General features: G+C 33.2%; 1 protein-coding gene across 1 annotated transcript in view; it reads right to left on the reverse strand.

Annotated features, from left to right (window-relative positions):
- LOC140447908 (cocaine esterase-like) overlaps nucleotides 1-16,775 on the reverse strand; it is a 103,928-nt gene that overhangs the window by 46,090 nt on the left and 41,063 nt on the right. The window contains exons 4-6 of the mRNA XM_072540831.1: nucleotides 14,578-14,731; nucleotides 8,070-8,255; nucleotides 1,013-1,203 (exon numbers count right to left, since the gene is read on the reverse strand). Of these exons, the coding sequence (XP_072396932.1) occupies nucleotides 1,013-1,203; nucleotides 8,070-8,255; nucleotides 14,578-14,731 (531 nt within the window). The remainder of the gene's footprint in view (nucleotides 1-1,012; nucleotides 1,204-8,069; nucleotides 8,256-14,577; nucleotides 14,732-16,775) is intronic.

Here is a 16,775-nt window from a genome sequence, read left to right on the forward strand (position 1 = left end):
GTTGTTGCCTATCGCTGGGAACAGACGCTGTCTCTTCCCTGTTGACTATCGTTAGCAACAGAGGTATTCGCTCTACTGTTGACTGCCACTAACGTTAAGACATTCTGTCTCTCTCTTTCTATCCCGCTTATATTTACGCGAAAAATACTGCAAATACTATTTTAAATCGTATACAGACGCAAATGTGCTCTATCTCGTGATCTCAGTGTTAGTACCGCGAGACACGCGTTCAGAAACCGGTAAACCGGACGGCTTCCCCGTATGAAGATCAACCGCCAGTAAAAGCCTGTAAATATCGCGAGTGTGTGCAGCAACAGTATTGCTAATACTTTTTATAAACTTACATTGCTATAATCTGTATAACCCTTTACTACTTATCCTAATGCATTTGAACCAGCCCTATGTAGTACAGTCTTCATGCACTGAAATTATAGTCAAAATTTCGCATATGTACACCATTTTTGTACACATACGTTTCTGTTTCAAACCGCTTTTCTTTCACAGCGTCCTTTAGACGTTGTACTATTTCATCCTTTAACTTGACAAAATTGAATTCTCTATCTTCCAATTCTTATAAATCTGTCATCCCGTTCTTTTAAATCACTAAGTTTCGTACCCATTTTTCACAAAATTTATTTAAATATTCCACGTCTGACACCAATGTAGTGTTTATTTTAATTTATTTAAAGTATTCAAACACTAACACTAAAATACAATTAATTTATTACAAATAACACAATATTTAGTCACACAACCGTACACATTTATATTTTCCAACTAACGCTTAAAATTGTCTCGGCAACTTTAAAATAGCTGTGGATCTATCACATAGTATATTCGATTTGAGATGTAGTAGGTGCTCGCGCACCCAAACAATATCTAATACACTTTTTGCTGATGAAATAACTCCAAAAATATCCAAGAGAACATAAACTAACTGGGTCTTAGTGAGCAAATCTATAAGAGCATGCAGAAAGCGGTATTCCCATAAAATCTTTTACATAAAACTTACTCTAGTTGACAAATCAATAATATCATTTGCTGGAGCGTTCATAAGAACTTCCAAGATTCTTGTAGTATTATGTTCATCTAAAGTATTATCCAACTTTTTAGCTAATCTGAATGCATATTGTCCTGGATTTGGGACGTTCGAAAATGTATTCATGGCGCTACCACTTTCCAAAATAGCTCCTCTAAACAAACCTAAAACACACAAAAAAAACATAAACTTTAATTAACATTAAAACAAGAAAATCGAGATAACTAAGAAGTTGTAATATAACATGGTTTCTCTGCCGATTACATCGTACCATACCATGACCATGGTAGGAACGTGTTAAGCGGAGAACACATCTAAGCGACCACGATCGCGATCGCGTCCACGATGGCGATGGCGATCTCGGTTTCTCGGAATCTCAGATCGATTGGGACCTACGATTTCTTAAATAATACAGTTGGAAATATAGTGCATAAAATGTGCAATTTACAAGAAGAAAAAGCATTGCTTGTTGCAGTGTTGTTGGACGAAGATCAATTCAGTCGAATTCAAAGGTATGTAACATAATTAATTCGGATAAAGAAAGAAATTTATTATGCGTAGGTGGTTTTTTTTTCATTTACAAATGCAAATATTTATGCAGTTTATTTTGCAAAAAAAAAGACATCATCATATTAACCTGAGGCGCAGGCAACAAGAAGAGTTTCATAAATTGTATCCAGAACTTCGCATAGATCCGTTTCTATACCTACATATTTTAGAATTAATTTCTTCATGAATTTATTCACGGCAAAACTGGATGTCAAATTGTGCTTTACACACGTCCAATTTGACTTTGAAGCGACTTAATTTCTTCGTGAATTTATTGTTGGTGTAAACTATAAAAACGGCTATAACACAACAGCCTGCAGTGTTGTGAAAGACTCGCAGGCGATACTGGATTTACGACGCTCCAAGAAAACGAAAATCCGAGGATGAATATTGGACACCGTACAGGCACCTAGTTGATAATGAAGAAAAATTTCTCCAATATTTTCGTATAACATCGTTCCAATTTACTTAATTCTTGGGAGAAATTAAAAAGGATATCACAAAAAAAAAACACCAACTTAAGGGAGTGTCTTAAATCCAAACAAAAGCTAGCTGTATGTCTACGGTAAGTAAAACACAAACATTTTTATACTACTGAAAAAAAAAATGCCTTTTGTTAAATTCCAAACATTCAGTCTTAAGTTAAAACTCAAAGATCTTTTGTGATTGTTCATTTCAATTCTTGTTAGGTGACAGTAGTCGATGACGTTCATTGCGGATATGAGGTGTGGAGAGTCGAAAGTGCATATTGAAGCGAAGTAATTATGTCAGGTGGTGCAAGTTGGTGTAATTCCATTTCGGAAACTAGAGCAAATATCTTGTTTTTTGCCACTGCCTAATATTATACAGAAAACTTGTTAATTGTGTTAAAAATACTTACAAATACAAAAATACAAAAAAAAAACGATCAAACTGTATTGTGATTTATTTATGGGTCAAGCTTGCTTAGTTTTCTTAATTCCGTCAATACAGCAGAGGAAGATTGTACTGCCCAAAATTTCTTTACTGCATTTTATCCTTTTATTATATTGCGGATTTTTAGAGGTACTTTCAACTGTGATCTGAATTGAAGTATCAGTAGTATTTACAGGATAAACATCTACAGGACCGGTATCATTGACTTCAGAGTTATAGTTTTCTAGCGGATTTTGATCGAAGTCGATTGTTTAGTTGTCATTGATAGGATATTTAATTGCTTGTACGTTCGATAGAGTCTAAAGTGTTTATTTTTCTAAAAAGAACTGAGCAACAAGCGATATTTTATCCTCATATTTCTACTTTTATTTCCAGCGGCTGTAGCGTAAAATAAAGTGTTTATTAATGGCTATCTTGCTTGTAGGTACGTAACAACTACTGTTTCGTTTACAACAATTACTTTTTGCTATTTTTCATGGTACTAAATTCTGTGAAACGGGCAGTGTTTGAAGTTTATGAAGCTGTAACAAACAACATGTTTCGAGAAATGGTTCCTCAACACAGAGCAGTGGAAAAAAACCTTGAAGAATTTTGGAATAAATAAAATTTTCCTAATTGAAGGGTACAGGGAAAGAACGATCATAGTCGCAAAAAGTAAATTTTTCAGGGGAGCGTTTTTAAACTTTAAAGAATGTTTGATGTTTTTTATGCACTTTATTTTTATTTTAAAATTAACTTCATCTTATTGAGATGCTATAACTCTAATACTAAACTTGTATCAGCATCGATTTCTTATTACACTTGGTGTAAAAAAAAACTACTGCATGGTCAATGATCATTATTCCCCTGTAACTTGGGAGAATTTAAACAAAACAGATGTTTGTTTAACGTAATTTAATTGTACATGAATTATTTGTATAATTTGGATGGATTATATTTTATATTAACTTATTTTGTTTACAATACAAGAAACGAAGTTTATGTTCAAAAAATGTTTTTTTTTAGTTTTTTTTATTCGAGGAAGTCTTGTCTTTTTTAATCTGAAAAATGTTCTTGTTTAGTTATCTAATATAAATTCTAAATAATTTTCATGAGATTGAAGTCTCTCAAGGTATGTACCAACTAACCTTTTGAAGATAATCATCATCGTTGCTCTCTTCACCTTGCTGTTTGTGGGGAAGGCTATTGTAGAACTCTTGGGCTTCCAGTCTACAGAACTTCTTTAAGACCTGAAGGTCGCTGTACTTGGAGCTTGGTACAGGTATCGGCTCTGGATATGAAGATTGTAGGACCGTAGGGGCTTTGGACGAGGGTTTGTTAACACTCCTTATCTATGTGGAAGTGAACTCTCCATTGTAACTACCCCGGTGTTCAATTGTTCGTGATTTTGTCTGCGAAATCTTCACTTCTCGAATAGGACGTGTTGCAGCACTAAATTTTTTCGTGTTCTCAGTTGAGAGGAAATTTCCCCATAGCTTGAAGTTTTTTCTTTCAAAGTTCACAACATGAAAAGGCGAAGGCTTGACTCTTGCTGATGCTATATTGTACCTCCAATCTTCAGGCATTTCGGCTGATGAACGTTTTGGGATAAAACCCATATTCTTATCGGTTTCCACGAGTGGCCTCGTATAGGGAACGTGATTGTCACCTCCTTGAATCTTTTTTTAATAGCAGTCATGTAGTGGAAATATCTGAGTACAGTAAAGTTTTTGTTTTGGCCACTACATGAGTCGCAAAACACTTTTAGCTTCTCAACTGATTCATCTAAGTAGTTTTCAATGTAGTGATTTATCATTGAGACAACATCGTCAGCTCCTTTTTTTACCCTCTGTTTGTGTGTAGGTGTAAAATACTGATTCAGATGTTGCTAATACGTGGACATTAAATAAATAAAAAGATAATTGGCGTCTGAAGTATACCTCACTTGTTGATATATTTGGAATTTGTAGGTTCCTGCCAAAGACCATGGCAATAGCTACAGTTTTAGCAGTTTTTCTACTAATTCTTTTAGCTTCTCTTTTACGACTATAAAAACTGTCAGCTTTCTTTTTGTGCAAAGTTATCTCAGTACGTAATTTCCTCAGCTTTTGTTCCAATGAAAACTTATTTTTAGCAGATGCGTTTTCTAGCGATTTTTCTAAACTATCTTCTTTTAATTTATACTCATCACATAACGCATACGTGTCGGTGCGTGGGTAGCCAAAGGCAATGTTAAATTTTGTAACAAACATTTTGCGGAATACTTCGTAAGATATTTCAAAATGCTTATCGCTATACTTTTTCAAGAATAAAAACCATCAGCCTTTTTATATTTAGATGTTCAGGTAGGTACACTCTTTTTAAGTCCTTAAGACTATAGTGTGCTTTTTTACGCTTAAGAGAAGAAAAAAAATTTATTAGGGCTTTTTTTGTGTCATATGGTAATTTACGAGGACGGTTGTTATGCATACCTCTACCATCAATAGGAGCTTTACCTGTCTGCACAAGAGCTTTCTTAACTGTTATCAAGCGTCGGTTAGTGACACCAAAAAACAGCAAACAGCAAAACAGCAAAAAGCTTTAAAGCAAACTTTTATTTTTTGCAGCTTGATTATTTCTGTCTTTCAACCCATTAAAAGTTTTGATCAACCGAGAACGCTTTGAATCGTTAACATTTTCAAAACATTTCAGACGTTTGCAATGACAATTACCCACAACCTCATTAGTACAATTTCTTAATATTTTATCGACATCACGAACTCTACCGGTCACTTTCCTCTTTTTAGAACTGCTAGGTATACTTAACAAGCCTGAATCACTTTCTTCACTGGAACTCATTGTAAGAAAAGGTAGAACTAAGGTAACTATAACTACTACGCAGTATCACTTTAGAATACTTGTTTAGATAAACAAAACACGAGAACAAACAATGTGAGATACACTCTCGACAACGCAAACAAAGCGACTGACTTAACCAAATAAGCGCGCTGGGACCTGATCGGACTCGGACCCTGATCGTTTTTACGTTGGAACTATGGACTATGATCATTCTTCCCCTGCATATCGTTTTTGTATTCGGTTCTACAGCGGATTTTCACGTGTAATGTCAGCACGAGGTTAATATTTTCGCATACTGCCATCATAACGGCATGGATTTTGGATTTTTTTTGTGACTATGATCGTTCTTCCCCTGTACCCTTCAATTGTGTAAGTGCAATCGACGTTGTTGTCTTTGTAGCACCTCCAAACAATGGTTCTCTATATTTTTAATCATAAGAAAACATTTTCTTTTGTACTTCTGGCTTTGGTTGACGCGAATTATAACTTTATAACAATAAACGTCGATGATTTTGGCAAAGTGATAGTGGTATTTTGTCAAAATCGAAAATTGGAAAGGCTTTATTAAACAATAAGTTTGATATACCAGCTAGAAAAAAACCTGGGATGAATATAAGTGCACCATGTGTTTTATTATGTGATATGCATATTAGGTGATTAAGCTTTTTCTTCACAAAATAATCTATTGAAATCCTATTCATCACAACAGTTGATTACTAATAATCTGAAAATGCTTTCAGTATTTTAAGTAAAAAATTTTGAATATATAATAGACTCATGTATTCAAAACCTGAATATAAAACCTGAAAAAATAGTTTTAACCACTTTTATTCTATATAACTTATTCTATATAACTCTAGACGTGGAGAAACTGCAACTTTCAGGGAAGCATTCCTGTACAGTTTAATAACCTGCAATGTTAAGGGGGCGATGCAGTTTCTGCTGCTTTTAAAGTTCGTAATCAATTCGCGGATTTCCTCCAAACGCCTCAAGGCCAAGTAAACTGAGAATGTAACTACTTTACTTTTTACTTTTTCGTGTCTGGATCCAACTACAGTTTTTCTGCCCAATATCGGACAACGTCTACACCCTTTGTATTTGCGAGCCATAAATCATCGAGGGTGCACTGTGATGGGCAAAGTCTGCATACTCTCAGGTGCTCCACGTTCTGTATTTCCCCACATTCACAAAGTGCGTCGCTGTCTGTCTTGATGCCCCATTTAATGAGGTTCTGTTTTACAGGGGCAACACCTGTGCGTATGCGATTCAGTGTCCGCCAGGTTCTCCAGTCCAGGTTCATTCCATTAGGTCGTTCTGGATGTAGGGGGAACAGTTCGGGTGGTTCGACGTTGACATTTCTCATAAACCTTTTCCTTGATTAAAGTCGGCTGATTCCTGGTGGTTCGTCAAACCCGTATAATTGGTGCCTTTCATCGAAAGTTTGCCTGAACTTCTCCACATATTGTGAGGCGCATCTACGGTCATCTGGTGATGAGAATCTAGCTACCCGGTACAGTAGGGGTAGGGGGGTAGGCTTCATACAACCGGTAATTATTCTGCATGTTTCATTTAACGCCGTGGTGACTTGTCGAGCGTGTTTAGATCTACCCCAGACGGGACAAGCATATTCCCCTGTTGAGAAACATAAGGCCTCAGCTGTTGTCTTCAAGACCTGGCGATTTGCACCCCACTTGCTCCCTACAAGTTTCCGGAGAAGGTTGTTTCTCGTAGAAACCTTTTGTCTTGTGTTCTGACAGTGGAATATATACGTTAGTGACCGGTCTAGTACTACTCCAAGATATTTGGGCCTATCAGTATGTTTCAAGCGTTGTCCCTCCCAAGAAACATTCAGCTTTTCATTACAAGAATGTAACTAAATAAATAAATATTAATCTTTAACTGATTGTTTTAATTGCTTCGAAATGTTCTTTCATGTGCTCTCTTCATTCGCTGTATCCATATATTTTGAATGTTGCAAATTATATGAATACTCGTACTTACGAACACATTCGATAAATTTTTCATCATCCATTTGGGCACGTATACTTTTTCCAATACTGACATACGGATATGAATCTTGGACTCTACGACAAGCAGAAAGAACAAGGAGACACCATTTAAATGTTCTTTTGGAGAAGAATGTTAAGAATTCCGTAGACCGACTACAGGACAAATATTTCAATTTTAGATGAGCTAAAAGGCGATCCAGCAGAGTTTATCTCCAAAAATTAAAATACTTTGGGCATGTCATGAGAGTGGACACAGAAAAAAATGAAAAGACTTATTATCCAAGGAAAGATGGAAGGCCGACTATCAAGAAGAAGATCTCGACGATGTCGAGAATACGATGTATCGATCAAATTACAGGCAAATGCAAAAGACCTATGCATGAATTAAAAGAAATGACCAGAGATAGAGATCTTTGGCGATAATTACTCACTGCTTTTTTCATTACCAGCCAAATCACAATAAACAATACAATATGTACTATATCAAGAGGCGCTTTACTTTATCGGACAATTTTTTTGTTAAAGCTTATTCCTTAGTGTGATAAGTATCATACCAATAACTTAACGTTTTTTGAAGTTGCCATAAAGATAAGAAAGCAAACAAACATTTAGTCATAAGTACACCTTTAACTTCCAATTTATCCACCAATAAACTATGTTTTTCTAAATTGTAAATACCGATCCTCCACATATTGTCCAGTTGGTCTAGCTTAAATAATATTACTGTATTTTTAAATTACCTCTACTCATCTTGCTTAGAACTTGACAGCTAACAGATCCTGAGCCTGCACTCTCTCCTCCAATAGTAACTTTATCTGGATCACCTCCAAATTTATGGATATTTTTGTTTATCCATTGTAAAGCAAAATTTTGATCCCTAAGTCCCAAATTACCGGGGATTACACCGTCATTTGTGGTCAAAAAGCCTGAAATAAAATACACATATTTTATCAGTAAGTCAGTTGATATTTTTGGTAACAAACTACTTGGTAACTAAAATGAAATATGTATTTTGTCATTTCAATTATTATTATTTAGTTTTATTGTTTGATATCTGAACTGAGGCAGTTGTTCATAGTTTTAACAGCATTCAGTTGGTTTGAGTGTAATCATTAATAATCGTAGACGAGTACCATTTTATAACATACCACAGCCACCTAAAGTTACAAGCCATGAAGTAGAAATTTGGCAACATCTAAGGGTAGTCCTGTTTGAATGTAAACATGAATCGATAACTATTTGTTTATTTTATTTTTTAATTAATAATAAGTGCTTTTATGTGTCTAGTCAGTTATTTAAGTTAGTTGTTTATTCGACTAATTATTGATATTGTACTACAGGTTGAAATAAACTCAAATGTAAGTATAAACATTGTTAGTTTAGGTTAGGTGTGGAATTTCATTATTCTCAGTATTTATTAGGCAGTTTTTAATTCTTTTGTTGTATTAACGCCTTGGGCAATGAAATCATAGTTTTTGCGACAACTGTGGGTTTATTCTCCGGTTAATATCGTAATAGTTGAAATGCCACAAAAGCTTAAATATATTGTTCTTTTCATTTACAGATACCAAGACATTGTTGTGTACCTCAATGCAAAAATAATTACACAAGCATTCTGAAGTTGGAAATGCCTGTAAGCACATTTCCTTTTCCAAAAGGTAAACAATTATGTAATAAGTGATTAAAAGCTATCAAACGAGAGAATTATACCCCAAAAAATCTTCTGTTCTGTGTGCAGCATTTTCATTCTGAAGATATGGTACTTCATCATACATGGAAAGACAAAGAGTGTTGTGTCTGAAAAACTAAAATATCCAAAATTGGAATTAAATGCTATTCCTAGGATTTTCCACAATCTTCCAGTGATCCATGTGAAAGACGACAACATCACTTTGATAGAGAGAACTACAAATTGGAACAACTGGAAAAAGACTTTCTCAAACAATATTTAATAGACTCGTTTGATAACGTTATTAACAAATGCAGCATGAAGATTACTTTAAATGAGTGGAATCAAAAAGTGACGAACTGTATTCTTAGCGATAGTAATTGTAAATGGTCCTTGCATACTAATTCCTGAAGTAAGAAACTAGCCTCAGCTTGCTTTGCAATAAGATCTGTGTCAATCATCTGCAAAAATGGCATATTTCTCATTGTTTTAGTCTCATCTTCAATACAAGCCTCTTTTTTGGGGTTTTAGTAAAGCAGCCCCCGATTTAATACTATTTTTAAATACAAAAAAGAGCAATTCGTTATCTATTTGGTTTCAAGAACATACGTCATTGCTACTTTAAAAAATCACGGAGTTGTGATGCTTCCCTCTTTATATATTTTAGAAACTGACGAATGACAGTGTATATTTTTATTTTTTAAATATTCAAGAATGTAGGGACTCATATGACATTGGTCTAAAGATATTAAGTAGTGTTAAAATTTCTAAAAATTTAAAAGTTACTGTATATACCTATAGGTGAAAATTTGTTTATATAGGTTTGGTCTGACTCCAACTCTTACCTTACTTTAACGTGGATAAGATAGTAGCTAAGGAGCCACTCAGCCCCTGTTTTTAAATGACAGCCAAATCAATATCGTTAATTCTGTAATATTTACTAGGTATTCTTAGCGATAGTAATTGTAAATGGTCCTTGCATACTAATTCCTGAAGTAAGAAACTAGCCTCAGCTTGCAAAGCAATCTGAGGCTAGTTTCTGTAGCTATCTGTGTTACAGCTAGCTACTGTAGCTATCTGTGTTAATCATCTGCAAAAATGGCATATTTCTCATTGCTCGAGTCTCATCTTCAATATAAGCTTCCTTTTTGGGGTTTTAGTAAAGCAGCCCGATTTGATAATACTATTTTTAAATTACAAAAAAGAGCAATTCGTTATCTATTTGGTCTCAAAAACATACGTCATTGCTACTTTAAAAAATCGAAGTTGTGGTGCTTCCCTCTTTATATATTTTAGAAACTGTTTGTTTGGTTCACAATCATCTAAAAAATTTTCCTGAAAGACCTGATCATGGCTACTCCATTAGAAGTTCTGGTTATGATGTTTATTTACCGATCTTTTCCTCTGAGTAAGTAAAGACTGCTATTCTATATAGTGCAAAAAACTATATAATCACCTACCGGAATAAATTAAATCCGCAACATCTTTCACTAAGTTCTGTAAAATGACAAAAACCTAACTCTCTGAAAGACCATATTATTCAGTCCATGAGTTTCTTAATGAATAACAAAGAAACAAAATTATTAGTATTCTGTACATTTACATTTGAGTGTCTCACGAAGTAGCTACAATTTGTTTTGTATTTTATGGTTGCCTGTACAAATTATGTAATGTGTATAATAATTTTTTTATATTATTTTACTTTTTGGTTAGCTTTGTCCATAAAATTGTATAATTTTCAGTGACAGTGATTACAGTGTTAATGTAACCTCTCAGTTTGTTACTATAACATAAATAAAATTAATCAGACATAAAAAGTTGTGCACTGAAATAGAAAAGTATCTAATTAAAAGTGTTTTTTATACTTAACAAGAATATTGTAATTCATAATGATTGATGTACGACTCTCCTCTATGCGTTTTTTTATGGCTTGTATACTGAGTACATATCCGTATTTTCTGTTAATCTCTTAGATAATAGCTACAATTAATTAGAACTCTATATTTTAAAAATTATAAATGTTTACTATTCCTGTACATTTCAAACATTGTATGGAAAATAAATATTATTATTAACAGGTTTAACTTTATTATTATTATTAATATTATATTTCATATTTTCCATTTATTAAATTTAATTAAAATTTCTCTTTGTGCAATCTCTAAAATTTGTTCAATGTTAAAAAGAGATCCATGAATTATTATTTAAAATATTTCGGGTTATGAAACGGACCACCATTTCTCCTTCATAGGACGTGATAGTACTAGTTTAACCATAAGTTGCGACGTTGCCTTTTCTACTTCACGACTTGTAACTTTAGGTGGCTGCTTAGAGTAGGGAATTCTACTCGTCAAAGGAGTGACCGCAACGATAACAACAGTGAAGCCGAGTGAGCACCAAACACGTGTAACAGTGGCGTATCACCTAGGCCAATAAGAACAATATAAAACTACATCATTAAATTCCAAATAATAGTAATCATAATTTTAGTTTAATTTTCTATTTTTATTAATTTTTCATAACATTATGCAAGACGTACACAAAAGATTTAAAAAATGACAGTTTTTTTAATTTGTCGAACTTTTATACATAGGTCGAAATAAACCAGGATTAGGGATTAGGGGATGTGATAGAAGCAAACAACTTTTTGAATTATCAATTTATTGTCTACTGAACAGTATTCATTTGTTATATTTATTTCGAATAATATTATCAAATTCATTTTGTTTTTTTGTTATAAAATGTAATCTTATATTTAAATATTTATCCATTATTGCTTCAATTAAAAAATATATATGATTTGAAGCACGCCCTAAAATATGTTCTTGTAGATTGCAAAAATATTGTTCAAATTGAACGCAGTTGAGCATGATTTTATTTTTTGGAATAGAGATAAAATTGGGTTTTCCCAAATTTTGCTCGTTTATTCTTAAAAAATGTTCCGATGTTTTGCAAATTGCAATCACATCTTTGGACGGATATGTTAATCTTCCTTGATTTTTTTTGTAATTAATGAGTTTAAATAATTTAATTTGCTTCCAGACAATGCATCTACACAATCTACACATTTTATTGTGCTTTGCAATTTTCGGGCTACGAAATCTGCTATGTAAGTAATTATTTGAATGGAACACTCACTAATTACAGTCGAATTCATTATGTAGTCATGTTCGCTCCAAATAGTTTCTAAAGATTGTTCATAAAATGTTTCAGGTGAACAAATATTCAACTCAAGTTTTTTAAATCGACATAAACCACTTACAATAGGAATATCGTCCAATGGAACACAATTTCCTAAACCACCAGATCGAATTTCACTACGCACTAACAACCTGTTATAAGCAGCAGTGAATTGTCTGGCAGTAGAAATATTCCATCACCCTTTTGATCTTATACTAAAAAAAAAGTTCAACATGATCTTGACTAACTTTGTACAAAGGAAGGTAATGTAATAATTTTTTCTGAACAACAATGTCGTCGTACAACCCAAGAGCACTTTTTAAAGAGACGATAACTCTCAAAAATCCAGTTTTTTTTTTCCGAATCGGTTACTAACTGTCCATTATCAAATTTAAGATGTGAGAAGTACGTAATAACCTCTTGTACAAACTTTTTTGTTTGTTCTATATTGCTATCACATAATGCTTTCTTAAAATGTTTTGCTCTTACTGAACGACTGTTTAAAATATCAAAACCATTATTTGTAATTTGTATAAATTTTATAGTAGCTTCACAACCGGAAAATTCCTTTAACTTTTATTCATTTAAACAAGAAGAAAGATTTCATTTTCGTAGTTGCAATAATATATTTTATAAATCCCATTATAAATTAATTTAATCATACACCACTGGTAAAATGGTGCTCCTTTATGCTGTTTTTAAGTTTACATGTGAATTTTTCGAAATTTATAACTAAAACATGTAATTTTAGTTATGTAATTAAGTACATTAAGGTGTTGTTTTTTAAATAAATAACAGTTTAAAAGGCAATGTGTAAGAATAAAGGAGTATTTAGTGTATTTTCATCTACGCACTCATAACAAAAATATTTATTTACACGTGAAATGTAACTTCCACTTCATTCTTTCTGTTGTTGCTTTTACAACCGTAAGCCGAACACATCACCATTTTAAAGAGTTAAAAAAATTGCTACTTTTCACTCAGAAATCGCACAAAAATAATTAACAAAACGAGTTGTGTCAATCCGAAAATGAGCACCAAACGAATGGCGGACCGGGTAAAGTAAAATCGGCATCACTTTCGCTTGAAGGCTAGATGGCGCGTTACCTCTCCTTTGACGAGTAGAATTCCCTACTCTAAGGGTGGCTGTGAACATACCCTTAAATAAAATTATTTGGCGCATAATTATTTAAAAGCTCTTTAAAACGGGAACTTAAAAATTGTTAGACTATGACTATATTATTTTATGCATTGTGACTCAACGGTATAAATATTTTGAAACTTTAGCCCTTTTGAATAGCCTCGTGTAACTTAATTATATTATGAAGTGCATTTAATTTTTTTGTTTAAAAAATATAATTATGTATTAGCAGTATATGGAGGCTTCAGTGCTGGAAAACTAAAACACTGTAAAATACGTAAACAAAACAATTAAAGCTACTGAGGTAAGGTACTTCAGATTTTCAGAAACCAAAGATTTGCTGAGACACTGGATATGTGCTTGTCGAAGAGAAGATAAAATTCTTTTAAAACATAGTTGCTAAAACTAATAATGGACTTTTTTTTCATTATTCCTTCTGCAGCTTATTATGCAAGTCAAAATTCAAGGAAAGTGAAATGTGAGAAGACGAAGAACATCGTAGCTTAAAAACTTAAGGAAATGGTTTGAATGCAGTAGTGCAGAATTTTTTAGAGCTACAGTCAACAAAATCCGCATAGCCATGATGATTGATGAAGTGGAACTGGGCAGGCAATGTGGCTAAAATTAACGACGATCAGTGGACCCTAAAAATTACAGCATGGGGACCACGAGCAAACAGAAGAAACAGAGGTGGACCTCCAACACGATAGATAGACGATATGAAAAAAATTGTTAAACATTGGCTGCAAGAAGCTCAAGACCAACAGAATTGGAAGAAATTAGGGAAGACTTATGTTCAACTTTGGACACACAAGGCTAGATGATGATGATGATGCCACACATTGTGATTAAATACAAGTGTATCGATAACAGCATATTTTTGACAGATATGTGGAAAACTGGAAAAATTGATTTACCCATTTAGGTTTTCTATTAAAGATAAATTCTACCAAATTGTTTGTCATAGTCTATGTTTTTTACATTGTCTAAAATATGTCATAACAGAGTTTAAGAGATATACTGGGTTATCAAAGAGCTTTGAAATCATATCACATACCATATGATCATGTTCAAAATGTTTTGACAAAATAGCATCCGTTTACTGTTTTTATAATTATTACCTAGCTACAATAGCACAAAAACTGTAGACAATGTCTTAGTTCTGTTATTCAAACATTTATTAATTTAAGTTTCATAGCGTAGAAAATAATTGAAAGGAGCAAATTGTATCTGTACTTTCACTTATACTATTACCTACCTAAAGCGCCAAGACGATAGTTAAATGTTACTACAATGATATTGTAGTCTATCAGATGAGCAGCTCCGTATCTATGAATAGTACCGTCCCAAACAATATATCCACCGCCATGTATCCATACATATACTGCCAGCTTAGCTTTTGGATCTGGTTTCTAAAAATATTTCAGGTTTTAAGATGATTTTTTACTGAACTTAAATAAAAAAATGAATAAATATTATTGGTAAAGTTGGTATAAACCAAATTAAAAAAGCACATTCGAAAGAATTCACGAACTTTAAAGACATGAAGCGTAAAAACGTGAACCTGGTTCTTCTGGCCTTTCGGCAAATGATCGTAAGCGAATTTATTGCCCCTACGAGTGTCTGACACCATATAAGAGTGGGACGTTACTGCTGTTGCGTGAGGTTACATCCTCCCCTTAATGCATGTTTTGCTACAATACCACATGGCCGTTGTCCAAACCATGGGCGGAAATGGTACACAGGTAAGAATAAGGTCAGATTGCGACCGAGAAGCCTATTCCTTTACCACTCTTATTTTATTTATTTATTTATTTATTACACGAGATAACCCTATTACCAGTTTAAATTACAATATACAATATCACAGTTAGAATTCAAAACTTAAAATTACTTATAATATAAAATCAATTTTAAAAAGTTTAAAAAATGATACTAAAAATCTTACAAAACAAAGAACTTCTAAAAAAACAAACAAAATATAACAAGAACAAAATTCAACAATCCCAATATACCAATCATATAGCAAGAAATCTTTTTATTTGAGTTAAAGTTATATTGTAAATATCAAAATCGCGAACATTTAATAACCCCATGTATCTATCTCAGAAGGAAAAATATTTGTACTAAAGTTGCTGTTGAATGGATGGATAGGTATGTAGAGGTTGTTGTTATTTGGTGAATACACAGTTTGGAAGAAGTTCATAAATAAATTAGCTATGTCTTGACCATTTGTTGCAGATTAGACTTGATAAAATAAGGAGTTAGGTTATGGCTAGATCGCTTATCATTGATGTACTTCCAAAATGATATTAGATCGTTTCTTAGGTCAGTATCTATACTTTAATACAATTGCTAAAGCAAATTTCAGACAGTTGTTTACATTAAGCTTTTAGGTGGAAAAGATAAATATAGTGAGCATATCTTTTCTCCAGAGTCAGTCTTCTAAGATCAGCAGAGAACCACTTGGGAAAAGTTGAAGTTCTTCTATATTTCTTCACTGGCACAAAGTAAACAATTCCTATAGAAAAAACTTCATAGAATAATTTTGTAGCAACTTCAACATCATTAACTATACATACATGCTAGTCTATGGAAGCAAGGAAGTTGTTAAGCGCAATGTAATCGCCACTTCGAATTCATAAAACAACCCATCACAAACCAACTTATTTCTATTTGTTTCTTTCACATCGAGGTTTAAGCAACATTCATAACCCACATGATGGATGCTAGGATCTACAAGGGAATCACTTGCTTTTAAGATATTAAGCTCCCTAACATTAAAAAAAACTAAATCCGAAAATACATTACGATTATTGGGAATATTATTATGTTAATACAATTTTAAAAAACCAAAGGCTTTACCATTATACCAAACTCATCATTCTCGCATGATGCATTGGGAAGATTGTTATTACCAAAAATATAGATGTCCTGTGCTGAGTATTGCAGAACAACATTTTACACAGTTGTATACTTCGAGAGGTGGTTGTGGAGGTATGTAAACACCACCGACCACAAACTTGACTTCATTAAGTTGACATAAGATATATATTTGCTCAACCCGATCTTAACGAATACTGATGGTTTGTGATTTTAGCTAAAAACTAGTACACCATCGCCACTCAACTTAGCACTGCTTCTCTGGGATCTATCACATCTCTAGATACTAACACTCACATTTATATCAGTTATGTTATCCTTTACGTTACTCTCCACTAAAATAATTATATTGTACAAGCAGCTGGAAATACTTTCAGAATCTCGAAAATCTTTGTATGAATGCCTTCAAAATTTTGATAAAAAACTGTCAATGGGAAGAATACTAGTTTTTTGTAGTTTAACTCCACTTAAATACCCACTTTTCTCTAGGGTGTGGGTATTTACCGCAAACTTACGTTATTAATGGGAAACGAACGTTAAAAGTTTGTAGTTCGTTTAATCTCACTTTGGTTA

Source organism: Diabrotica undecimpunctata, chromosome 8, assembly GCF_040954645.1.
Source record: "Diabrotica undecimpunctata isolate CICGRU chromosome 8, icDiaUnde3, whole genome shotgun sequence".
NCBI classification, from domain to species: Eukaryota; Metazoa; Arthropoda; class Insecta; order Coleoptera; family Chrysomelidae; genus Diabrotica; species Diabrotica undecimpunctata.